This window comes from Microtus pennsylvanicus, chromosome 3 (assembly GCF_037038515.1).
Source record: "Microtus pennsylvanicus isolate mMicPen1 chromosome 3, mMicPen1.hap1, whole genome shotgun sequence".
Classification (NCBI taxonomy): domain Eukaryota; kingdom Metazoa; phylum Chordata; class Mammalia; order Rodentia; family Cricetidae; genus Microtus; species Microtus pennsylvanicus.
In genome coordinates this window covers 40,598,609-40,626,595 of record NC_134581.1, presented here as the reverse complement: position 1 = coordinate 40,626,595, position 27,987 = coordinate 40,598,609, and the positions used below count along the sequence as shown (strand labels likewise).

Sequence of the window (27,987 nt, the reverse complement as noted above, 5' to 3'; positions counted from 1 at the left end):
GGATTCAACAAGGTCAGACCCAGCTTTTACACAGCTTTTTCAAAAGATTCACCGGGGGAGGGCAGATGGAGGGTTCCCACTGTGGTGTGGGGGAAGGAGGCCTGGGGAAATAAGCTTCTGTGTCTCTCCCCTATTCTGTAAAGAGCTAAACAGAGAAGAAGCACAGGAAAGGAGAGGTTAGGTTCTGCAGAGCTGGGCTTTAGTTGGGAGTACACAGGAAAGGTCCTTGTACATCCTTCAGGCCTGCACTTGTGTCTTATGAGAGCAGCTTTGGGTCCACAGTGAATTTGGGGGGTGAAGGCTCAAGTGTGTGCTATAGAGTTTGGAGCAAGGCACAATGATTCTGAAGTATTTTCCTCACAGAGACTCTAGACTACTGTGCAAGCAGTTGGAGGAAGTGTGGAGGCTCCTCCGGTACTTCAGAGGGGCTATCTTTGTTATAATCTGCTGGCCTGGTCTGTCACCTGGTTACCCTGTCCCTTTAAGAGACAAGTCCAGACCACCCCCAACCCCCACCTTCCACTGAGGCAAGCATAGGATCTCTGTCTCTTCTCCTCCCTTCTCCCTTTCCCCACTTCTTCCTTCTCTCCCCCCTTACAACCCACTAAATAAACTCTACACCCAAACTCTTTTTGCATGGCCTATCTGTCTGTCTCTCACTTGCTGTGGTCTCCCATCAAGGGGACCAACTGAGGCCTCTGGGGACCTGTGGCTGCACTTCATGGGACGGGTTCCCTCACCATCTGTTTATAAATGATAACAATCTTCCCTCCATTCTCGGAGTGCTCCACAACAAAAGCATTTATGTAGGAGATGTTTGTGTGTGTGTTCATGCCCTCTTTGTGAACCTGTCTGAGTCTGATTAAGAATCAGCTTTGCATCACAGGATGTAGATGGTGTCTAGGGACATGATGACAAAAGCCTTCAGTTAATTCTGCTAAGTAATCTAGTGGGGGCCTTCCCATCATGAAGCACCAGCCACTAAATTGCTAATTAAGTGCCCACTTAACCTTATTAATAATGCTAAATGCACAGGGGTCTCCCTGATTCTGCCAGAATGCATGCTAACGGGCTATAAAAAAATAGCTACAGCTGAGTTTCACTGATTGTTTGCACAGGAGAAAGCATTCGGACAACAACCAAGTGATTCCTTTTGACATTTGTACTAAATTGCTCATTAGTTTTATTGTGGAAATTAAATCACTGCAAAGCACTGTCCATTAATTTCTAATTAGGCCCAAATGACTACTAATACAGACTATGGGTGGAGCGCACTGATTGGGTTTCTAAGGCAGGTTTTCCAGGGGTCCTGCTCAGGAGCCAGTGAGGGGACAGGAGCTACAGAAGACTATGCCATCCATAATGGCAGACTTTGCTGAAAGAGTCAGCAGTATTGATGTGATACTCTTTGGAGAAGAATTGGACAAGACATGGGTTGTTTTGTTAGTAAACTTTTCAAGGACTAGAGGGTAACTAGGTAGATGAAACAGTTACCCTTTATACTTAAACATTCATTGGGAAAAATAGAAAGCCTTACAGTAGTGTTGAAGGAGCAAGGCTTGACTACCTGGGTTGGAATCATTTCTTTGTCAGGTACTGGCTGTGTTGACTAGGGATGTTAATTTGTCTCCTTGTTCTTCAGTTTCCTCATCCATTAAATGGGAGATGATGATGTGGGATTTCCCTTTGTGTGCTGTGATTACCATTAATGACTAAAGAAACTGTGTTGGACCTATAGCAGGGCAGAAATTAGGTAGGTGGGAAAAACTAAGCTGATTGCTGGGAGGAAGGTGGGTGGAGTCAGAGAGAAGCCATGGAGCCAACTCCAGAGATAGATACTGGGAACTTTACGCGGTAAGCCACAGCCACGTGGCAATACCCAGATTAATGGAAATGGATTAAATTAATATGTAAAAGTTAGCCTATAAGAAGCTAGAACTAATGGGCCAAACAGTGATTTAATTAATATAGCTTCGGTGTGATTATTTCAGGGCTAAGCAGTCAGGAACGAACAAGCAGCCTTCTCCAACAAAATGATACTTACTGTACTGTCTAGTTTTATCTCCACTTGACACAAGCTAGAGTTGTCAGAGAGGAACGAGCCTCAATTGAGAAAATGTTTCCAGAAGACTGGGCTGTAGGACAATCCCAGTCACAAAGACACTGAGAGCCAGCAACTAGTCAGTGGGACCTTCTGAAACTGAGAAGCTTCTTTAAAGCAAAGAACAAGGTCAACAAGACAAAACGACAGCCTACAGAATGGGAAAAGATCTTCACCAACCCCACATTGGGTAGAGGATTGATATCCAAAGTATACAAAGGACACAAGAAATTGGTCATCCAAAGAACAAATAATCCAATAAAAAAATTAGTACAGACCTAAACAGAAAACCCTCAACAGACGAATCTCAAATGGCTGAAAGACACTTAAGGAAATGCTCAATATCCTTAGCCATGAGAGAAATGAAAATCAAAACAACTTTGAGATTATATCTTATACCTGTCAGAATGGCCAAGATCAAAAGCACTGATGACAGCTTATGCTGCTAGAGAGGCTGTGGGGTAAAGGGAACACTCATCCATTGCTGGTGGGAGTGCAAACTGGTACAGCCACTTTGGAAATTAATATAGCAATTTCTTAGAAAATTAGGAAAGAATTTACCCTAAGACCCAGAAATACCACTGCTGGATATGTACCCAAAGGACACTCAATCGTACTACAAGGACATGTTTTCAAATATGTTCATAGCAGCATTATTTGTAATAACCAGAACCTGGAAACAACCTAGATGCCCCTCAACCAAAGAATGGATAAAGAAAATTTGGCTCATTTACACATTAGAGTACTACTCAGTGGTAAAAAAACAATGACATCTTGAATTTTGCATGCAAATGGATGGAACTAGAAAGTACCATTCTGAGAGAGGCAACCCAGACCCAAAAAGATGAATATGGTATGTACTCACTCATAAGTGGATATTAGGTATAAACAATGGGTATTGAAGCTATAGTTCATGATCTTAGAGAAGCTAAGTAAAGGTGAACCCTACGAAAAACATACATAGATCTACCTGGAAAATCAAAACAGGTAAGATTGGGAACATGGTGGTAGGAGGGAGAAGGGAAGGTGGAAGGGAAAGAGGAAGGGAGAATGGGGGGAGAGGAGGAGAACTTGAGGGAATGGGGTAGCCAAGATGGAGGAAGGACAGAAATGAGAGCAAGGAAAGTGATATCTTGATTGAGGGAGCCATTATGGGGCTAGCAAGAAACCTGGCTCTAGAGAAATTCCCAGGAATGACCCCAGCTAAGACCCTAAGCAATAGAGGAGAGGGTGCCCAAACTGGCCTTGCCCTGTAACCAGACTGATGACCATCTTACATACCACCATAGAACCTTCATCCAGCAGCTGATGGAAACAGAGGCAGAGACCAACATTGGAGCACTGAACTGAGCTCCCAAAGTTTAGTTGAAGAGTGGGAGGAATGAGAATATGAGCAAAGAGGTCAAGTCCACGATGGGTACACCTGCTGAAACAGTCTACCTGAACTAATGTGAGCTCACCAACTCCAGCCATACATGGAAGGAAGAAGCATAGGACAAACTAGTCTCTCTGAATGTGGTTGACAGTTGCGTGACTGGAGCAGACTGAGGGGCCACTGGCAGTGGTATCAGGATTTAGTCCTACTGCTTGTACTGGCTTTTTGGGAACCTATTCTCTTTAAATGGATATCTTGCTTAGCCGGACTTAGCAAGGAGGGCCTTGGACCTTCCCCAAAGCATTGTGCCTTACCCTCTCTATGGGGTGGATGGGGGGTGAGGTAGGGAGTAAGTGGAAGGAATGGGAGGTAGTGGGAACTTGAACTGGTATGTATAATGAAAAAAGATAGTTTGTTTTCTTTTAAAAAATATAAATAAAATAACATAAATAAATAAGAAAGTTCTGTGCATCATTATGGATTTGGCGTCTCTGTAACAGACTCACTATACCAGGTGTACACTTTGTACCAGCCCTGGTCATGTCTGCAACCCTTTTTGTCTCCCCATCCCCTTTCCCACGCTGCTCTTAGCATGCATGTGCTACATTCAACAACATAGTTAGATTTATCCTGCAGAGATTAAAGACCATTTGAATTCCGCCAAAGACAAAGAGATAAGACAATGCTCAATGCCAGAAAAGTTATCTTAGGTCAACTCCTGCTCTAGTAATTGATGAATAAACAGTCTAATTATGTCTACTTAAGGTCAGGCGTTTAAATTGCATCAAATTGCAAAGATAGCATTGGTGATGTGGTAGTAAATATAGATTTCTTTCAAATTGCAGGAGTGGAAATATTAATAGGAATATAACATTTTGAATTGAAAATTTACATAATTAGATTCTCTAGTTAGTGCATAGATGATCATTGTATTTTAATCTTCTAAAATTTTAATCAGTTTTACTGATATATAATTGACATACAAAAAGACTAAAGCATTTAATATACACCTTGATGAATTTTTGGAAAAGTATATACTTATGAGACATTACCATAATGACAATTTACACATACAGAATATTTATGGATTTTAGTTAAATGACTTAAAAGCTTACTAAAAATCAAAGATAATTTAAACATAAATAACGTTGACCAATGAAAAGCTGGTCTGGACAATTGCCCGAATATTTTAGAACTTAGTATGGTTAACAATGGATTCCTGGTCACAAAAAGTTGGAGCTAATAGCCAAAGGAGGCATAATATTCTGTTGACTCCCAGACAGTGCCATGACTTGGGTGTGGGTATGCAGGCTGGGTCCACTCACCTGCAGTTGGGACTGTTTTGCCAGCTCCTGGTAGTACGGGGACCTAGAGTTGGTGAGCTCTGACTTGAACCTGTGGTTTGGCAGAGAGATGCTGAACTCCACCTTCTCTTCTGGTGAGATTTCAGACACATGAGTGGGTTCTGTTTTGCTTTTCTAGGTTAAAGAAAACAAAAACAAATACACAAAACCAAAAAGACCTCTATTAAGGTAAACCACACACCATCCACTATATTACATAATATGTGTTGCTATTGCATCAAGACTTGGCCTGTGAAGGTCCAAGCAGTTTTGGACTAGAAGTCCTGTTAATAAAGAGTTGCTTCTGAATTTTTGTGACAGACAAAGTAAGACACTACTGGAGCTCCATTGGGTTGGTTCTTTATGCGCTTATTTGAGACAAAGTCTCACTCTGTAGTCCAGGCTGGATTTGAATTTCAGTCAGTCCTCAGATTTTATTGTTTTACTTATTTTGAGTCAGAGTCTCATTGTTGCCCAAGCTATTATTAAACTTGCTATATAGTTAAGTCTGGTCTTGAACCCTTGATCCTCCTGCCTCTGCCCTCCAGTGCTATCATTCAGCTTCAGCATATGTTCAAATAACACATGATAACTGTCTATACTTATAGAGTACAATGTGATGTATTGATATATGTTTATAATCTGGAGAGGTTGGGCCAGGGTTGTTAATATATTCAGCACCTCAAATTAAAAAAAAAAGCATCTTCTTGGGTGTATGTTGAAAACGTTAGAATCTTTTCTCCTAGCAACTTGGAGGTATATAATGTGTTTTCCCTGGTCAGTTCACATTCTGTTTAACAGCTCACTGATGATTCCTCAGGTTTTACTGGAATCTGTACCCTTTGGTTCAGTTTTCACATTCTCTCCTCCTCTGGACTCTGAGGGATTGCTCTATTGAGAGTCCACAAGTAAAAAAACAGATTTAAAAAATACCCCTTACCTAGTACCTTCAGAGACTCCCTATGACTTGTGGTTAGAACCTAGACTCTTTTTCTGCACAATTAATGTTTCCCAGAGTCTTATTCATTTTCACTCTGCAGCACGGATTGCTGGATTAATAAAAGGCCACATTCTTCTGCTTTTCTCCTCCCGAAGAGTCGTCTTAAGATGCTTCCACCTCCATAGCACAGTTCTCCCCACCTCTTTCTTCTCTCTCTGTTCTCCCCCTTCCCCCTCCCCCCCCACATTTTACTCATTCTACGTTTTGTCTGAAATACTATTTCCCCTACCTGGAGTCAAGAAACCTTCATCTCCCCTGAACTCCATGGCATTGATTGGCATTGCAGCTCCTGTTTGGTACCTGCTCATGTACTTGCCTCTTATCTCCTCTCTATCTGCAAGTCTTGTTGGTCCACACAATTCTCTGCCATACAACCACCCGCCCCAAAGCCAAAACAAGAAGCTATTTATATATTAAACTTAAGAAGTATGCAAGTGTAAGGAATGTACCTCCTATAACCTGTCCTGGCTTATCATTTCGTCCCAGTCACCCTTAATCATAGCACTCAGAGTGTTCTGTCATACATAATTGCATACATGTTCTTTGGTGCAGGATCTGTCTTGCTTATCTTGGGATATTTGATGTACATCCCTAGTCTTGGCAAATCAGTGACTTGAGTAAAATATGCTGAGTGAAAGAATGGAGCATAGATAAAAACCGTAGAGGCTGCTCATCAGGGGTATGTCAGATGTCAGATGAAATGTGTGGGGATATTTACACAGAGGGAGGTACCTATAGCAGATATTGAAGGAAATGCGACACACGCAATGCAAAGAAAGAGGAAACAAAGACTAGGCATCCTACAAATTTTGTGCTAAATATTTTGGATTATAAAAATCTTTTTTTTTCCAATAGCACTTGGCCTGTTGGTGGGGCAGAAGTTTCCAGAAAAGCACATTGTTTTTATTCACAGCAATAGTTCAGCTGTACCTACTGCCATCTTGCCTGAAGGACACATAGAGTAGCCAGCAGGATGCTCATCAGGACTTCTCATGCAGGGCTGGTAAGATGGAGTTTTTTGCCCTCATTTGGCTTTGTGCTTTGGAAGGAAATTGAAAGGATGGAGGCAGGGGCAAACATCTCATAGATTCCAGGGGAGAGTAGGCATGGCTGCAGCAACAGTCAGAGGATGGGGAGTTCTGGCTTGTTTTTCTCTGCACTGCCAAGTCCACTTCTCATGAGCAATGAGGGCAATGTTCTCTGCTTCGGCACTGTCTGGAGCTAGGCTTCTAGGAAGGATCAGTGCTTCTCTACTCCCACAGCTGTACCAGCCCACGCGGTGACCAGTGAATCTCTTAGCTTTAGGTCACTGTTTCTATTTTCCCTTGTCTTGATGTGGAGGATTTGTTAGATTTGATATACTTGTACTGTAAGTATCAGACACTAATACTTGACTCTTGCTACCAACAAGGCTTATATTTTAATGGAGAGTGAGTGATTGTGATTGATTGATTTTAATGCTTGGGAAGCACTATTATTTGTCATGTACTGGGGAGAAGGGTTTTTGCTTGCCTCTTGCAATTCCCTCGATTTTATTCTAATCCTCAACCTATTTATTCCCTCAGTCAGTAATAATAGTGAATAGAATAAAGTAACTGAGATTATATAGTGAAGGAAACAGTACAAAAATGTTGAGTGTCTGATCCATCCAATCTTTCCTCTTTCTCCTAGGCTAGAGATAAAACTAACTGTTAAGGGCTTGCTGTACAAGACAGAGGCTCTAGCTCCCCAAATCCACAGAAAGGTTAAAAGTGCATGGAAACCTGCCTATAATCCTAGCACACGTGTGCCCATACACGTTAACATGCAGACACATATGTATACACATCATGTACTCATAAATAGGAGAAAAAAAAATAACAAAAAGAGAAGATCAGACACATACATGAAAAATTAGCAACTCAAAACTTCTTACTGTTGTGGGCTTCTGGATGTCTTTGAGGGTGTCATTGAGAATCTTGTTGAGATGTGTGTCATCAAGAGGGAGTGGGAAGGGCCCCCGCGACATGCTGGCAACATCTGTAGAAATTAGGAAGATTTCAGGCACAAAAATAAGACTAACAGAATTTAAATTAGAGCAAGGTCAAATTTCCACAATTCCATATGTCAGATAAATGCATTCTGAACTCACTTTTCAAAGATCCCATACATATGTCTTTGAACAAACTATGAGGTCATACTTTCAAGGTCCATTAAGTTATTCCTTCTGGGACCAAAATTTGGGGTTCCACTATATGTTGTACAGTTAAATGATTTATCTAATGAGACCTGATTAATGTTTCCCTTTGTGATTATTTAAAGGATGTTAAGGCAAGTGTTTTTGTAGAATCTGTTCTTTTGGACATTATCTGAGAACATTAACCAGGTCTTTAAAGTCTAGATTGCTTTGGCAGTCAGTAAATTTTAATGCTTAAAAATTTAGATTATGGACTCCAAGAGATGAAAAAACAGTAAGATGCTATCAATCACCCTTTGAGTTTTCATTTCTTTCTTTCTTTTTTAGTTATTTATGTATGTGTGCTTTTGCTTCCAGAGGGCAGAGGAGGGCTTTGGCCCCTCTGGAGCTGGAGTTCCAGAGGGCTGTGGGTTACCATGTGAGTGTTATGAGCCCAGGCTACTTCCTGTGTCAGAGCAGCATGCTCTCTCAACCACTGAGCTATCTCTCTAACCCCACAAGACACCCTTTACAGCATCCCTTTTAAAATGACTATACAAAACCATTTCAGACCCCTGGAAAAAAATTAGAAACATTTAAAAGTACCAAGTAATGGGAGTCTAGGTTCTAATCAAAGAGTAAATCATTTTAACCTATGTGTATTATTATTTCTACTATAGATTATAATTATTTTTAGAAGTGTTCAATGAAAATAGTGTTATGATTATTAGTTTATATTTAGTCAGAAATTGCTTTCCTTTATATTGGGCAAAAAACATAGAATGTATTGCTTTAGTTTTGAGCCTTAGGAAACAGGATATATTAATTTAAAAAATTTGTTCTTTCTTCATTCCCCCTTAAGAACTTTTTAAAGTATTCTTTAGCTCTGTGAGATTCTATGAGGTCCTTGCACTTAGTGTGGAATTGTGGGTCTTATTGAATTATTTGGAGAAATTACTTAAAGCACACCCACACATAAATTTGTTTTATTGTTTCATGTGTATGAGTGTTTTGCCTACATGTATGTCCTATGCATTCATGTGTGACTGGTGCCTGCAGAGGTCACAAGAGGGTAATGGACTCCCTGGGACTGGAGTTACAGATTGTTGCAGGCCACCATTATGTAATGTCAAATTATCTACATCTCCTTCCTTAAACATTTATCATTTCTTCGTGAGAATCAAAACCATTCATTTTAAATACACAGTAATTTATGATCAGTTATAAAGTAACCTTACTGTGGGACAGAGTTTGGAAAAGGTGATACTTTGGGGTAAAATTGTCCTTGTCATTTGGTTGATTAGGATCAGGAAGGATGGTATCTTTGATATCTTCCTTTATAGCTGTAGCTGAACAGCCTGCTGCCAGCCCTTGAGCTGGAGAAATTCTTCATGGAGCTGGCTTCCTTGGGCCGCCAGTCCTCAAAGCATGACACGGAGACTTGTTATTAGTTATGAATGCTTAGCCTTAGTTTAGGCTTGTCCCACTAGCTCTTATAACTTACTTTAACCTGTTTCTTCTCTTCATCTACATCTTGCTTCAGGGTTTTTTTCTTTTTCATTCTGCATATTCTACTTCTCCACTTCAAGTCTTTCTCTCTGGGGCTGCCTGACTAGCTGGCCCTGGGCATGTCTCTCTCCCTCATTTTCTCCTCCTGGCCCTAGATTCCTCTTCTTCCTTATTCTCTCTGCCTGCCAGCCTTGCCTATCCCTCTACTGCCTAGCTCTTGGCCATTCAGTTTTTTATTAGATAAGTCAGATGTCTAAGGCAGAAAGGTAAAACAGCAACACATCGTTACATAATTAAACAAAGGCAACATAAACAAATACACATATTTACATAGCTAAAGTAATATTCCAAAACATAAACAAATGTAACACATGTTTACATAGCTAAAAATGCAACATAAACAAACGGAACACACCTTTACATAGTTAAAGTAATATTCCACGACACTCCACCCTGGGAGAACAATTCAAACTACCCAAACTTTATTATTTTATAAAAAATTGGTTATACCCCGTTTTCATTCCAATAAAAATAGCTTAGTGATTAAACTAGATTAAAAATGTTCCTATTTGAGTGTCCTAATTTGTTGTCATGAAGAAAAAATATTGGGACTAATAAAACTAGTACCAATTATCAGGGTACAGTCTCATTTTTAGTACATTTGAAGACTATCCTCTCTTGCTTCACACCTAAGGCGCCTGGTAATACTTCTCACCAAATCCTAACCTCTGTGGTAGGTTGGAACTGAAAATGAGAGAAAACATGGTGTTTCTCTCTCTGAAACTATCTTAACTTGTCTAATAAAATTATCTCCAGTTGTTTCCATTGTACTACAAATGACCTAACTTCATTAATTGTTATGAATTCTGGTCTTCTACTTCTTTTTTCCGGTTAGTTCAGTTGTCATTCTTCTTAACAACCATTAATATATATTCAGTAAAATAAAAGATACATATATGCAATTAACACACATATTACACACACAGATACACACGTATAAACACACACACACATGTTATTTTTAACAAAATCTCAATTGTCTGATTTTACCAATGAAGAGTTGGAAGCCAGATGCTGGAGTGAAAACCTGCTAGCTCAGAGAGGCAGAGAATGCTCTCAGCTGATATTCCTCCTCTGCAGATGTCCCCCAAAAAACTCATTTTCTCCTCTGCTGTTTCAAACAAAACCCATCAAACTGAATGTCCTTGCTTCTACTTCCTGTGCCGCTCTCTATCTGTCCTCCCGGCTTCCTCTTACTCCGTATTTTTTTTTTTCTGTCAACTGGTTTCTTGTTCTTCCTCTTAACCTATGGTTGACTTTATTCAATCCTGTTTACACCATTCAAGCAGAATGCTCTTGGACAAAGGTGTGTGATAGGACTGAACCACACCACAGCTAGAAGCAGGTTTTTCCGGGAAAGAACGCAATCTTGGGGTTCACTGAGTGATCAAATATCCCACAAAACACACACACACACACACACACACACACACACACACACACACACTGTAGTTTTTTAAAAATCAATTTCTAGTTTTATTGATTGTAATTAGATAGCACAATTCTTTGTGTTTGTTTGAAGACTTGCTTTGGATCCTAAAACGTCAGTTTTATAGAAAGCTTTGTGGCTGCTTATATGACTTCTGTAGTGTTTGTTAAAATATCCTGTATATGATTATTATGTCCATTTGAAGTATATGATCTTTTAATTGTAATGTTGTTTTTTGAGTCGTTTGTCTATATAACCCATTTCTGTATGAGAGCTGGATAGTGGAGTCACACACTGTAACTGTGTTGAGGCAATCTGCACCTTTATATCCAATGATGTTTGTTTTTTATAAAATTAGGTATCAGATGTTTTGAGTATATATGCTATATGCTTGAGATCATAATATCATTTTGATGATTTTTTTATCAATCAGTGAGAAGTGACTTCTTTTATCTCTCCTGACTACTCTTGATGTCTATTTTGTTAGATATTTATATATTCACACATGTTTGCTTTCTAGTTCCATTTGCTTCAAATATATTTTCCCATTCTTTCACCCTAAGTCTGGTTTGTCATTGTGTTTATTACAGACAACAAATGAAGAGTCCTCGTTTTTAAATCCAGGTTGTTAGCATGTGTCTTTTGATTGCAGAATTGAAACTACTAACAAAAATATTATTGAGATATGGATATTAATTCCTGTTATTCTGCTGTGTTTGTGATATGTGGAGCCTTCCCAGTCCTCCTTGGCTTATTACTATTACATGTGGTTTAGTTTTTCTATGGCCTTATTGGTCTACTCTGCTCAATGTGTAGTAGTTTTCGAGGGCTGGCTCATGTGCTTAGTTTCTTTAATTTGTGTTTATCATGGGATATTTTTAGTTTTTCCTTCAATTATGAAAAACAGTTTTGTTGGATATAGTAATGTGTATGGGCAGCTATTGTCTTTCAGGGCATGGAACACATCACTCCATGCCTTTGCTTTTAGAGTTTCTGCCACTTTCCTGGGTTTGCTTTTCTGTGTGACCTGTTAATCCTCTCTCACACTGCTTTTTCTTTCTTTCTTTCTTTCTTTCTTTCTTTCTTTCTTTCTTTCTTTCTTTCTTTCTTTCTTTCTTTCTTTCTGTCTCTCTCTCTCTTTCTCTCTTTCTTTCTTTCTTTCTTTCTTTCTTTCTTCTTTCTTTCTTTCTTTCTGTGTTCTGCAGACTTATTGTTTTAACTCTACTGTTGAAATAGGAGGTTCTTTTCTGATCTTGTATCTGTCATTCTAATGCCTCCCGTGTCTAGATCATCATCTCTTTCCTTAGAGATAGGCAATTTTCTGCTATAATTATAATTGGTTGTATTTCCTGTCCCCCCTCACACACACACACTACTTCTCTTGATTCTATGTTCATGATTCATAAATTTCATTTTTAATGGTGTCTCACATGTTTTATTTGTTCCCTTTCATGACAACATCTCTCATTGTCTGAATGTTATAATTCATAACTATGCATTCAAGCTTTGATATTCTGCCCCCACTTGGTCAGTCTATTGGCAAGACTTTCCACTGAGGTTTTATTTGACCTTTTGAACATTTTTATTTTCATAGTTTCAATTTAATTGTTTTTAAGCTTTCCTTTGAATCATCCACTCTTATTTTATTTTTAAATTTTTATATGTATTGGTGTTTGCCTGCATGGGCATCTGTGTGAAGGTGTTGGATCTCCTGGAACTAGAGATACAGACAGTTGTTGTAAGGAGGCCGCTTATTAGTTCCCGGATGCTATATTAATTAAATCACCACTTGACCCATTAGCTCTAGCTTCTTATTGGTTAACTCTTACAATTTAATTTAACCCATTTCCATTAATCTGTGTATCACCACCAGGTCATGGCCTACCAGCAAAGTTTCAGCACATCTGTCTCTAGCAATGGCTCCATGGCTTTTTTTTGACTCTGCCTTCTCTCTCCCAGCATTCAGCTTAGTTTTCCCCACCTAGCTCTGTTCCCCTATAACTCTGCTATAGGTCCTAAGCAGTTTCTTTATTTTTCAATGGTAATCACAGCATACAGAGGGATATCCTACATCATATAGTTGTGAGCTACCATGTGTGTGTGGGAAATTGAACCCAGGTCCTCTGGAAGAGCATTCATTGCTCTTAACCACTGAGCTGTCTCTCCAGCTCCAAATTCTCCATTCTTATAACCATTCTTTTAATTCTTTGGTTGGGTTTCACCTAACTTACTCTTATTAGAATACATTACCATGGAACTGGAAATTTTTAGAGAAGACAGGGTGCCTTTATTTGTCTTTAATTTTAATGGTCATGTTTCATATGTTTCTTCAGTGAGACACATGCATCTCCGATATTGGTCATTGGCTGGATATTTGGATTACTGATAGTCTTCAGTTGAAGTACTTGGGAGTGTCCAACTGGGATTAGGTTGTAGTGTGGTTGAGGTATTAGTCCTCTTCATTGGCTGTGTATAGTTTAATAGCTAAACCTCAGCCAGTGTACTCAAGTCACTGGGCACAAACTACAGCCATACTCTGAGGGTAAATTACTACTTACAGACTCACCCCAAACTAATGGATAAACTCACTTTCAAAACTAGCCCTTTTGGTTGTCCTCCTTTCCTCTATAGCAATGAAGTGGCTGTCAGTGAGGCCATAGTGAGGGCTGAAGCTTCAGTGATGCCCATGTGGTTTCCACAGGAGTCTGAGTACTGATGATTTCACCTGCAAATCCCGAGCCCCCCCAGTCTTAAAAAGTAGTTTCAATTTAGTCTTTATTTAATGAATTTAATCTTGCCTTGAAGATTCTTAGCAGATAAAACATCCTGTTTTAAAATCAGAAAAACAAATTTTAATGCTATTAATTTTATTGTTTTTTACTGTCTAAAAGAAAGTAGCATGAAGTGTCTTTTAACAAATGCTTCCTGTAAACAATACTTTTCCAAATACATCTCGATATTAGGAATCACAGGTCAAACTTCATCATTTATAAGAGGAATTAGCAACTGCACAACTTTCTGATTTTTTTTGTTATAGAATATCTTTCACTATTTTTTTGTAAGTGAAACTGAACCAGCCTTTCTGCATTATTAGCTATGTAAGCCTAGAAATGGTAAATTATTTTGACTTAGAAGAAATATAAAAATGAAATCCCAGAAACTCCTCTGAATGTCAGGAAATAAATAGGTGAACTTGATTATCATTGTCTAAAATCTGTTTTTTTAAATGCACAGATTTAAAGGAACATCCTTCACCTGTCTTTTTTGAAAAAAAAATCGAGACAAGATCTTATATAAACTGACTATAGCTTTAAACTTACTGTGTTGCCAAATACGATGAACTTTTGACCCTCCTGCCTGCATTTTCTGAGCACTGGGATTATAGGAATATACCATCCCATCCATGTAAGTCATGTTGTGGACTGAACCTGGAGATTTATGTATGCTAGGGAAGCTCTCTATTGAGCTCCATCCCCCAGCTTCAAAATTTGCTTTTAAGAAAACATTATTAACATTTTAAAAATCAAATCAAATGAGAAAAAATACTGTCTAGAAGTTCAATAGTTTTATATACTTGAAAGTATGTATAAAATGGGACTAGAGAGATAGCAAGTGGTTAAGAGCATTTGATACTCTAGTAGAGGACTTGGGTTTGGTTCCCGGGCCCAAATGGAGGCTCACAACCATCTGTAACTCTAGTCCCAGGAGATCTAATACCTTATTTTAAGCTCTTAATGGCACTGTATACATGTGGTACTTGTACACACATGTAGGCAAAATATTCATGCACATAAAATAAACATTTTAAAAGGCATATGATATATATTTTATACTTGGTACACAGCATGGCCTCAAACTCCCTATCTTTTGGCCTCAATTTCCTGAGTAATGGGATTATAGGCATGTGCCATCCATCATCCTCACTAAAAGTATTATTAAATTATGAGGGAAAATGATAAGACTGACTTAATAAAATACATGAAATAGAAATTTCAAACATCTAGTAAACAGAAAATTAATATCTCTTTTTTTGGAAACATTAAAATTCTATGTTCAGGGCTGGTGAGATGACTCCACAACTAAAGCTCCTTGCTGACCTGTGTGTGATCCCTGGAGCCCATGATAGGGAGAGGAGGGCACCCACTCCACAGTTACCCTCTGACCAGCACATGTGCATGCCTGCACTCAGACATACACACCAACACATTAATAAAATGCTAAAAACTTAAAGCTAAAACTTTATATTCAATATTTGCAAATGTGCATTGAGACAGGTGTTTTTCATTTTAACCAGTGACTTATTGAAATTATAATAACAGTTCAGGAAGACATTTGGGAAAAATTTATGAAAATAGAAATTCTGTATTATTTTCCCCCTTAGTGCAGAGATTGAACTCAGTGCCTCAAGCTAGGCAAACACTCTTCAGTGAGTGATGTCACTAGTACCAGAAACCAGTTTTCGATTTAGCAATGTCCATCGGGAAATTAGTGATTTGAAAGGTATTTAGGCTTAAATGTATTGACCAAACAGTATTTGTTATGTACATAGATATTCCACAAGGGAACCCAAACTTCTGGAAATGAGAAAGTTAACCATAAATTGTACCAGCTTTTGTCAAGGAGTGCTTTGTAAATACTTTTTTCATGATGCTTTGAATTAACAGTTGGGAGAACATGAAATGAGATCTAAGCTTACCTGTGGATAACAGAGGGGTTTTGGTAGGCTCTGACAGTGTCTCCTCTGGGGCTATTTCATCTTTTCTATTAGCACAAAAGAAAAGGAAGAAGAGGTAAAGAGTAATTAATAATAGGAAGCCTATATTTGAGATTGTCCACAGTAGATAGACTAAATATTAGAGAAAAAGCATATTTTAGTCTAGGTTTATCTATTTTTTACTACTGCAGTGATGCTTGAATATATCTCTTTATATATACATCTATATCATTGTAGAAAAATTCAAACAACCTTTTGTAATGGTTATGCCTGACTCCTGGTTGTTCTCTCAGCCTCTTGGCTTTATGTGGTCTCAGGGGGACATTTCTACAGTAAGCAAAACTGAACTTCATATGACTCCTACTTCCTATTGTCCCATTGCTCATATACAGATATAAAAGGCAATGGGTGACATAACTGGACATCGGAATACTCTTTCCAAACCTCAGACTCCTGTGAGTATGCTTGCCCAACAAAGAATGGCTGGACTTAAAGGAACGGGAGAGAATAGCACAGGATTGCTAAGTCTGTGTTCTTTTCACAACAGTTGTGCACAGTGATAGCCAGCCAGAGAGTTGGGGGGTAAGACTTCAGATCCTTGGATGGCAATGTGGGAGAGTTTCTAGGGTCAGAGCTGTCTGCATATTCAGCACCAGCCCTTTCTTGATGGGAAACAGCAGAAAGGAATTGTGGGACTGATAAGCTTTTGGATCTAACTAAAAGATTTGTTTCTCTAAGTCCTATGTTTTAGCATAATATATAATTTTCTGTGGATCATGTTGACAGAGATGTAAAGAAATGGCCAGTGTTCTGTTCTTAGAGTAATCTGGACTGGACAGAGACAATACCACCAGCTATACACCTCTTCCAGGTCAACAGTTTCCACAATGCTAGAAAGTGTAATGTATCAGCTCTTCTGTCATGCTCTCTGACCAATAGAAATAGATGTTTGAATGTGGGAGATGGGTCAGTGGGTAAACACTTGCCATGAGAGCATGAGATCTGCACTTGGACCTCCCCCCTACTCGCCCAAGAATCCACATAAAATGTGTATGCAGAGCTATGAGTCTGTAATCCCAGCACTGGGTGTTGGAGACAGGTGGATCTAGTGGGCTCACTAGCCTGACCACTTAGCAGAAAAGAGAACTCCATTTTCAGTGAGACCATGTTTAAAAAGTAAAGGAAAGTAGGGAATGATGGTGGAAGTCAATGACATTGACCTCTAGCCTCTAACATGTATAGTACAGGCAAGCACACCTGCCCACACATGCGCACATGCATACATTCACACACACATGCATGCACACATACACTCACACACACACGCATGCACATGTGCACACATACACACACACACACCATACACCATTCTGCTCTCTTCATTGGTTGGTCCTACCCAGAGACCAAGAGATACCATGGATGCAGTCCTTACCATGCAGCTGCTTGTGTGCAGACTTGGGGTGGAGAGACAGAGATTGGGGTGTGCAGAAGGGGCATGAGGGGCAAGGAATATCTTGAGTGGAATCAAACAGGACTCAACATACAACAGAAATATTTCAGATTTATTAATCTAAACATAGTTATAAGGGGAAAAAATTAGAGGCCAGAATATCTATTGAGGGGGATCAGACGTGACATTATCCCCCCCCCCCCCAGAGTAAACAGACAGCTTTGGAACTGGTTGGTGGCAAAGAGACAAGAAACAAAACAACAAACGTGAAAGGCATTTCGAAGTATTTCCTGTAACCTATATGCCGAAATGTGTATGATTTTAATATGTCATCAATTGGGTGTGATTTGTGAGTCCTGAATTTGGCAACAGAATCTCTCTTCTTTAATCATTTTAGCTAATGCTCTCTCTCTCTCTCTCTCTCTCTCTCTCTCTCTCTCTCTCTCTCTCTGTGTGTGTGTGTGTGTGTGTGTGTAGCTAAATTTTCTTATTTGATATTCAATTCTTGTTGAGGATGTAGCTCAGTGCTTCAGTGATTTAGTCTGAGAAATACTAACACTTTAGAGAATACCAAACGAGAGTTCAAAATTCAGGTTGCTTACTGATCGTGTTACGTATTTTCCTGATATAACTAACAGTGTGCTGTAAGTTCTAAAAATTAAACTTTTAATTGCTGTAGATCTTTTAAGTGAAGACACACAGTAGATGTATATCACAGAGGGCGGAATTCCATTGTCCTACAAACATCTATCTCAGTCTGTCGGGTCTATCCCCTTTCCCTGTGTGCGTGCATTTATCTTCAGTGCAGTATATGCAGACATTGTCTATCAGCACAGCCTAAACAGATCCTGGTGGCTGACAAATAATTAAGGCACAGTAGGTTAGTTGCACTCTATTATATGATCTTTTGAAAGTCAAGAACATCCCGAACTCTATTTTGGGTACTTACCTCCCAGGGAAGCTTCTCTGTTTTATTCTCTGAAAAAAAAAAGAAAGATAAAAAGTAATTTTACCCAGAGATAATGCCAACTGAAGAGCTAAAGTCTATTTTCATTCCCTCTGACTTCACCTCCACTTCAACCTGCCTGTGCAATATTATTTTGCAGAAATAAAATTCCTGCCTGTCTTATTAGCTTGCTCTAAGTATTTTGTCAAGTAACTTTCATGCCTTGGAGACCATTTCAAAGGGCCAGGGGCCGGAGGCCTGGCTACTGCTGCGGCATTGTGCAGGCTCACCTGCTGAAGCAGATCCAGGTGCTCCTGGGAAGTGCTGAAGTTTTTCCCAATGTCAAAGAGACAGAAGGTCTCCTTCTGGCAGATGTTGACCCACTCTCGATATTCCTCTGTGTCTGGAACGCGATCCAGAAAGACCCGATAGGCTTCCCACACTATTTCTTGACACACTGTAATACACAGCAGTTAGGGGTACAGAATGGAGAACCACTTTCCCACAAATGCACAGTCTCATAATACAGAAAGTGGTTTCAAGCTTACACTGGCACAGTAGTTTGCAGCTGTGATAGTCAGTGTTATTTGTCAACGGACAGGAGGGATTGTCTTGTTGACATCATATTGACCAATGGGCATATCTGTGGGGGGGTATTTTGATTATATAATTGAGGTAGGAATGAACCCCTCACCATTCAGTGACTGGGATCCAGTAAAAATGGAGAAGCTGAGTATAGTACTAGTGTGCACACATTAATTTATTGCTCTTTTCTTCTGAACATGGACATAATATTAACAGTTTTCTTAAGTCCTTTTCTGCCACCATAATTCTCAAATCCATCATCTCTGCCATGATGAACTATTACATAGAATTTAGCCATATAAACCCTTTATCCCTTGTTCTAATTTGTTTTTCATTGCTGTGGTAAAGATCATGACCAAGAGAAATGGGGAGGAAAAGATTTATTTGACTTATACATCCTGTTCACAGCCCATCACTGAGGGAAGCCAAGGGAGGAACTCAGTCAGGGCAGGAACCTAGACGCAGGAATTGTACCGAGGCCATAGAAGAGTGCCTCCCCACTTGCTCATCGTACATTCTTATATAACCTAGGATGACCTACTCAAGGGTGGCACTGCCCACAGTGGGCTGAACCCTTCCACACCAATCATTACTCAAGAAAATGCCCCACAGACATGTCTACAGGCCAGTTTAATGGAAGCGTTTCTTAAGTACTCTCTTCCCGGATGACCCTAGTTTATATCACATTGATGAACAAACAAACAAACAAACAAAACCAAATTGATGTGGGAGCGTCATATATCAATCTGTTGATTTCATTGGCTAAGCAATAAAGAAACTGCTAGGCCCATTGGATAGGCCCACCCTTAGGTGGGTGGAGTAAACAGAACAGAACGCTGGGAGGAAGAGGAAGTGAGCTCAGACTCGACAGCTCTCCTCTCCGGAGCAGACACAGGAGAGACGCCATGCTACCTGCTCCAGGGAAGACGCACGCTATGAAGCTCCGACCCAGGATGGACTTAGGCTAGAATCTTCCCGGTAAGCGCACCTAGGGGCGCTACACAGATGATTAGAAATGGGCTAAATTAATATTTGAGAATTAGCCTAGAAGAGGCTAGATAGGAATGGGCCAAAGCAGTGTTTAAAAGAATACAGTGTCCGTGTAATTATTTCGGGGCATAAGCTAGCCGAAGCCGGCGGCTGGGGTGTTTGGGGACACAGCCCCGCCGCCGCCCGTATTACTACACCAAATCCAATTCATAACTTTAAATTGCCTTTATTTGGGTATTTTATCACAATGCCAGAGAAATAAACTCAGACAACAGACCATGGAAATTAAATCACCTAAACCATTTGAGCACCTATTATGTGCTTAGGAGAAGACAATGGGGAACAAGGTATGAATGGATGGCCCTCGCATTCACATGGAAACCTGTACCAGGGAGGGCAGGTATCTTACCAAAGCATGAACATAAATTACACAGAGAAGAGATTCAGAGAGATATGCAAAGGAAATGTGGGTGTGTAGAGCAGGAGATTTGGCATTTCCTACTTCTTGAACAGACATTGGCCATGCTTGGCAGGCTCTACCGCTGTACCCTACAACCTAATTCAGAGTTTGGTTTTCTGAAAACTTGCTGTCACCATTCAGCTTCCATCACCTCCCCACACAGTGCTGGTGATTGAACCCAGAGCTCACCAATGCCAGAGAAGTATTTAACCACTGAACCATACCCCCAGTGCGCCCCCACGCATCCCGCTCTTAAGAACAGCTGGTTAATCTATTTGCTAAAAGAACTTGATGGCTCAATAATAAGAGGGTGTGGCAGAATCTACTGAACCACAGAATGTTCTGACTCTTATTTGAAGTATTAATATTTAACTCAACAAAAGCAGCATCCTTATTATTTAAGTTAATGATGGAAACCTTGGGATGTCTACTGAACAATGTGTTAAGGGTACATAGATGAGATGTTAGCATTGGAGGTTAATAAGATATATTGGCAGATTTTCACTGTCAGTAACATAATTGTTCATTAATTATTCATTAATTATTTACTTTCATCTTAAAAATTGTGGAGAAGTTGACATCATCTGACTGTAAAGACGAATGATTCTAAGAGGAAGAAGATGAGAAAAAACCAGTTTGGAATCTTACCCCTGTGTATTACGTCCCACCTCCCAACTCACGCCATGACTGCATTTTTCTACACTTCCTGTTCTCAGAGGCAAAGAGGACTTCAGATTAATGGAAGCCCAGACCATTAGCCAGCAGCGTCTGACCAGAATCTTCAGGGTAGCTGATCTCTTCACACGAAATCCCAGAGGCAGTAAGAGAGCAGTCTTACTACTCAACACAGCTCACCTCTCACTCTGAGTGAAGCCACAGGAAAGCAGGGCGGGAGCCCCACATAGAAAACACGCTTTGCAATGTGACCTCTCTACTGCCTGCCAAGACCACAGTGGAGTCCTGACACCACTGCTTGGAGCACACAGCGACCTTCATCTCCTCAGCACTCAAGGAAGAGATGTACTAGGAAATTTGCAGATTTGTCCAAACCCTGATAGCTGGAGGTCAAGGAAGAAATGCACTAGGAAATTTGCAGATTTGTCCAAACCCTGATAGTTGGAGGTCCAGTCTGAGCAAACTAACTGCCCTTGCTGACCTCCTAGCCCTTACGCTCCATCTGTCTTTAGGGATGTGTCTGTCTGCTGATGCCTTTCCCCGCAGGGTACCTGCTAGTTTAGTTCAAACCCTACCAAACCACCCCAGAGATGCAATAATCCATAAAAGAAACTGTCACTGCCTTTGAGGCTTAGTATCAGTGCCTTTCATGGATAATACCCATAAACATCAGGGAGGCCATGATTCAAAAGTCCCTTCTCATAACTAGATAGGTACAGCCTTGGGCATGTTGCTTTTGGACACACACTGTTTTCATTTTATTTTAGTCTACTTTAAGGTTTGGACTAATTTTTTTCTGAGTTTATCTTATGAGCTATTCCATGTTGAGCCTAAACTCAAACCTGCAGGCTTCTTAGATGTGTATGTGTATGTAGGTTATATGTATGCATGTGTGCAATATGTATATATATATATATATATATATATATATATATATATATATATATATACATGCATACCTGCCTCTGTTTGTGCATTGTGTGTGTATATTCATTTTCCCGAGTGCTCTGCAGCCTCAAGACAGATCTCTGCAGGTAGTGCCCTGTCACACAGGGAGACTGAGGCTGAACTTTGTTTATGGAGTCTGTGTCATTCTTTTCCTCCCTCTTCCCTTGTTGAACTTTCCCCCATAGACATCAGTATCTGCTTTTCATAAAGACACCGAGAGAAGAATCATTTATTATTGAAGCACAAGGAAGCTACTTAATGATTTATCTGCCAGGGGCGTTGCAGTTTATAAGGACCTTCATATTAAGGATGAAACTTATGGTGTTTAATCATGATTATCAACTTGACAGGATTCAGTATCACCATGGAAACAAACCTGTAGGCATGTCTGTGAGCTTTTCTAAACTTGACTGAGGTAGAAGACTTTCTCTAAATGTGGGAAGCACCGTTTCCTTGGTTCAGGTCTCAGGCTGTGTGAAGGAGAAAGGGACCAAAGCACTCTATTTTCTCTGCTTTCCCAACGGGAGAGCAATGTTATCAGGCACCCCTTCTTCCACTGCAGCATCCTCCCTGCAGGGATGGACTCTGTCTTCCAAGAGTGAACAAATCCTTCCTGCTTTAAGTTGTCAGGAGTTTTATCACAGCCACAAAGAAAGCAAACAGTCAAAACTAGAGCTAATGAGTTTTCTTTTTGAGTGTATGTGTGTGTGTGTATGTGTGTGTGTATGTGTGTATGTGTGTGTATGTGTGTGTGTGTATGTGTGTATGTGTGTGTGTGTATGTGTGTGTGTGTATGTGTGGAGGTCAGAGGACAACTTGCGGCAGTCAGGTCTGTTCTCTCCTTTTACCATGTTGGTTTTGGAAACACGAATCACATCCTCAGGCTTAATGGCAAGTCCTTTTGCCTGCTGAGCTATCTGGAAAACCCAAACTATGACTTGATGTTGGGACTGAATAAGAGCAAAGGGGGAAAAGAGAAGGAGAGGCTTGGGCTGCAGGGTGGTGGGGAAGGTGAGGGTCATCATCTTTGAGACTGCCAGAAACAAACTCTCCCTGTGTGCATCTGTGCTTCAGAAGGGGGTCTTAGTGATTCCACACAAAGCTCTCTATACTGCACTTGTGGTGCTCTAAGTATTGCAGGGGGGTGGGGAGCTCGCTATTTCTATTTGATGTCAGAATGGGGAGCTTTCTCCCCCGAGTCTGCTGGAAGATGTCATCAGACCATTTTGTAAAGGCAGTGATGAGGACAGTAAGTGGGTCACTCCATCAAAGGAACATGGCTTTGTGGTTTCTTGTTTCTTTGTGAACCATTTTTTTTAGACTTAAGAAACACACACTGATGAATAATAAAATTTCATATCACCCAGAGGCAGCCATAAAGATAATGGACTGTCATTTGCTGTGGCGAGAAAAACAGTGTTTTGTTTTGTTCAGGGGAACAAGAATGAAAGAGGCAAACCTAATCAACAATAAAGAGCTACGCATTAAAATTCAGAATTCAAAGTTTGGGCATAGCAATAGTGTATTCCACAAATACCTCTGGTGAATTATATGTCAGTGTTGTGAAGAATTAAATTTTATACAAAAAGAGTAAGTAGTAATTTTGTGTGTGTGTGTGTGTGTGTGTGTATGTGTGTGCGTGCACACACACACATACACACACACTCACACATGAGCGAACTTGCTGGCATTGTTAGCTGATCAATGTGTAGGCACACCCAGTATAAATAATTCACACATCACTGTCTTTTCTTTGCATTGCTGATGAATGGGATGTTTGCTTCCCATATCCCTCAGCAGGCATTTTACTAGAAACTTTTGTGAAGAGAATGTGCTAGGATCTTAGAGCTCTCATGTCTATGATTTGGGCCTTTCTTTTAAGTACTTTCCATTTTCCCATGGCTAAGATGTCTGTCAGAAAGCAGATACCCTTTTACCCTCACACACAATTAGACATGTAGGAACAGAGGGCTTGATATTTTTGAAGCCCTTAGTTAAAACCCAATAAGAACTCTTATGTTGGAAATGATGTGGTGTCAGGGGATTACTCCTCCACTGCTCGTGGGAGTGCAAACTTGTACAGTCACTTTGGAAATCAGCATGGGGGTTTCTCAGAAAACTGGGATTCAATCTACCTCAAGACCCAGAGATACTACTCCTGGACATATACCCGAAGGATACTTAATCATACCACAAGGACACTAACTCAACAACATGCATTGTAGTATTATTCGCAGTAGTCAGAGCCCGAAAAGAACCTAGCTGCCCCTCAGCTGAAGAATGGATAAAGAAAATGTGGCACATTTACACAATGGAGTATTACTCAGCTGTAAAAAGCAATGACGTCATGGAATTTGCAGGGGCATGGATGTAACAAAGAAAAAAAAACATTCTGAGTGAGGTGACCCAAACTCAGAAAGACACAGGATATACTAACTCATATAAGGATATTAGATGGAAAGCAAAGGGCAACCAGATTACAAGCTACAACTCCAGAGAAGCTAGGAAAGAAGGAAAACCCTAAGAGGGAGACATGGGTGGCCCAGGGAAGGATAATTAGATGAGATCTCCTGGGTAAATGGGGTGAGGAGGGAGTGATAAAGAGGAGGGAATCGGAGATGGAAACATGAGGAAACTGACTTGTCAAAGAGGAGAGGGGTGGAGTGGGAGAGCAATGAAAGAGATAGAGAGAGCTACTATGAGACTAGGGAGAAACCTGGTGTGGGGGATATTCCCAAGAATCCACAAGGATGGCCCCAGCTAAGACTCCTAGCCATAGTCTAGAGGGAACCAGAAATGGCCTTCCCCTGTAATCAGATTGATGACTATCCCAATTATCAACATAGAACCTTCATTCAGCAACTGATGGAACCAAATGTAGAGATCCACAACCAAGCCCCAGGCCGAGCTCTGGGAATTCAATTGAACAGAGGGAGAAGGGAATATATGAGCAAGGGAGGTCAAGATCATGATGGAGAGATCTACAGAGACAGCTGAACCAAGCTCATTGAAACTCATGAACTCTAGAACAACAGCTGTGCAACTTCCATGGGACCGAACTAGGCTCTCCATAGGTGGGAGACGATGGGAGACAGTGGTGAAGCTTGGACTATTTTTGAGGCACCTGCTAGTAGCACCAGGGTCTATTCCTGGTGCAAGAGCTAGCTTGTTGGAGCCCATCCCCTATGGTGGGATGCCATGCTCAGCCTTAATGCAGGTGGGAGAGGCTTGGTCCTGCCCCAACTTAATGGTTCAGATTTTGTTGACTTACTATTTGACTTTTTGACTTGCCATGGACTTTGTCGGGAGGAATGAGTGAGGGATGAACTGGGAGGAGGGGAGAAAGGGTCAGGAGGAGGAGTGGGGCGAGAACTGTGGTTGGAATGTAAAATAAAAATGAAATTAAAACAAAACTCAATAAGAACTCTTAATCTGAATTGAGTCCCATTGCCCCCTACAGATGGGTGTAGACATCAAAGAGGTTCTCTGGATGTCAGGACCACAAATTTGTTCTCAACTGTCAGGAGACCCATCCCAACACAGGCTAGAACTGAACCAGTTGCTCCTGTAACTCAGCTTTCAACAGAGCAGGAAGATGCATGTTTTGGTATAGAAACTAACAACATCTGGGATTGTAAGGGTGGGAAAATGACAGTCCACTCAACCTTGACATGCAAGAACATCTTAGCCCAGAGAGACAAGATATTTGGCTCTTTTGTAGATACTTAGGGGACAGAATACCAACTAGAAATCTATTTTTTTTTTATTTTAAAGGAGAAGCCCTGTGCCTTAGTTAGGATTTCTATTGCTGTGAAGTGGTACCATGACCATGGCATCTTTTATAAAAGAAAAACATTTAATTGAGGTGGCTTACATTTGCAGAAGTTTTGTTCACTATCATCATGTCAGTGTGCAGGCAGACATGGTGCTGGCTAAACCTTGAGAAGGCAACAAGAAGTGGTCTGAGACACTGGGCAGTATGTTGAGCCTATATGAGACCTCAATGCCTGCCTCCACAGTGACACACTTCCTCCAACAAGGCCTCACTTACTTCACAAGGTTACACCACCTAATAGTGCCACTCCCTTCTGGGGCCATTTCCCTTCAAAGTACTACAGCATGTGATTTCTTAATCCATCTTAGGTAAATGAAATGAGCAGGACAGCTGCTGGCAGCTGTTTGTGGATTTCATTCCTTAATGATTTTCAAGAATTGCAATGCTCCCTGCTATGTTGTCTAAGTATAAAATACTATGGAAGCCATTTGTAATTTCGGTCTCCTCTGTGCCCCTGCTTCCAGGTTTCTAAACTTTCCATGTATTTTCTTTCCTGAATCAACAATAAGTAAACAAACTTATTATTGAAAGAGAAAGGATATGGGCTATAATGTCCTTTTGAAGAAAAAAAACCTAAATCACAAATCAGCTTGCTCAGTTTCCTGAGATTGCAACTGTCCTAGACATTTTACTTCTTAAGAACATTAAAACTCAAGAGTGGACTTTGGAAAAAGCAAAACATTTAAATCCTGTACAGCAAGGCGTTTTTTAAAAAAATGATTTTCCCTGGGCCCCAGTAGTTTCATGTAGCATGATGAATTAATTACTTTAAATCTTAAGTGCCCAGAAACACCACAATTTTGTAGGTTTATGGCCCATTATTCTATCATGTTCACGGGCTGATGTCTACAGTTCTCGTGGAGGAATGAGAGACCTTGAATTGTTTGGGGCTGAAGATATCTGTGGGTGAGAAGGAGAGAGGATAAACAGAACAAAGGGCTAATGGCTCTCATTGTTGTCCTTACCTCTCAGTCTATAATAAGCTTGGAGACTTGCTAAAATCTCTCTCAAGGATTCCTGTGGACAGATGTTAACAGCTGGGAAAAGCGCTGATCTTTTGGTTCGAAGCTTTGCCAAATTGAATATTTGTCTCATGGTTGATGATTTGTGCAGTTTTGTTGTGCTTTCTATTGTTTCGATTCCTGGAGTTTTGCCTATGATTTTAGCTTCAGAAATGTATATTTGTATGGACGTATCTGTAAGAGAAAAGTGGATTTCATGGTGAATATATACACTCAAGTGTACAGGCTCCATATGTGGATAGATGAATGAAATAAACAAAAGCCCTCTGGTTTATGGCATTTCTATTTGGTACAGCTGACAACTTCAATACGTCAATGACAAGGCAGTTTCAGAAATAAGGGAACAGTCTAATGATCTGGTCAAGTATATATGTATTTTTATTACCAACCTCTCGAATCACCTTGCCTTTAGGAAGTGACAAATATCAAAACCACTTCCTACACATCGCTCTGAAACTCACTCCCTACTCCGTGCTCAAGCCTCTCAAGGGGAATGGGAAAGCCCTGCGGTACCCAGAGGTGTAGTCCTGATGAAGAAGTGGAGTGCTTCTGAAAACCTCAGAGAAAAACCCCAACAGCAAAGCCCGCCTGCCTTTAATGGGCAGCCCTTGGATTTCTGGAGGTCAGGGTTCAGAAAGATCGGACTGAGGGCATGGGTGGTCTTTAACGGCATTCACACAGGAAGCCTGGCGTTTTATGAGTGGCAGAGGTGGGGGAGGTGAGCAGGGAGCAACATTCTTCCCTTTGTTCGTGCTGAAGATTAGCTTGTCTCTTAAGGCAGCCTGAGTTAGACAGTGTTTCTGGACCAAGACTAATAGTCAAGGGATATGTTATTGGCCTGGGAATACCTGGATCAGCCAAGTGTTTCTGAGCCTGCGTGGTGGAGTCAGCCTGAGTCAAACTGGTGGCTTGGCTAAGTGGAAGATGATCAGTCAATACTGGGGCAAAGCTAAGCATTCTTCTCCATCTTGTCTATGTTAATATTATAGCTAATGCTTAAGCCACAATCCTTTGTCTGTGTTTCTTCTCCGATCAGTGCTGTGCAAGATCTCTGATACTAGGGAATTTGAACTCCAGTCTAAGGATTTTTGTTGGGCAGGTCATACTGACACAATCTAAATGTTCCCTTTCTAAGGGTTTCAAATTGTTTAATAAAATGACAAAAGAAAGAATAAAAGGAATTGAAATATGAATGTTACATGTTTAAGTGAAGTAAAAACAAAACAACCAAAACGATCCCATAAGGGCTAAGGGAGTTACTCTCTAGTGAGGCAGCTAGTTCAAGTAAGATGATCTCTTCATTGTCTCATAAGTGATAAGGTGAATATTGAGCTTGTGAAGATTATTTGGGTGTGCTTCCATAACTTTGATATTTTTCATTGATGTAAAT

General features: G+C 40.4%; 1 protein-coding gene across 1 annotated transcript in view; it reads right to left on the bottom strand.

Annotated features, from left to right (window-relative positions):
* The window catches only part of Impg1 (interphotoreceptor matrix proteoglycan 1), a 108,042-nt gene extending 81,357 nt beyond the window's left edge, over window positions 1-26,685 (bottom strand). The window contains exons 1-6 of the mRNA XM_075967739.1: window positions 26,541-26,685; window positions 18,373-18,539; window positions 18,086-18,114; window positions 15,669-15,733; window positions 7,735-7,838; window positions 4,802-4,954 (exon numbers count right to left, since the gene is read on the bottom strand). Of these exons, the coding sequence (XP_075823854.1) occupies window positions 4,802-4,954; window positions 7,735-7,838; window positions 15,669-15,733; window positions 18,086-18,114; window positions 18,373-18,539; window positions 26,541-26,670 (648 nt within the window). The 5' untranslated portion in view covers window positions 26,671-26,685. The remainder of the gene's footprint in view (window positions 1-4,801; window positions 4,955-7,734; window positions 7,839-15,668; window positions 15,734-18,085; window positions 18,115-18,372; window positions 18,540-26,540) is intronic.
* Window positions 26,686-27,987: the final 1,302 nt, after the last annotated feature.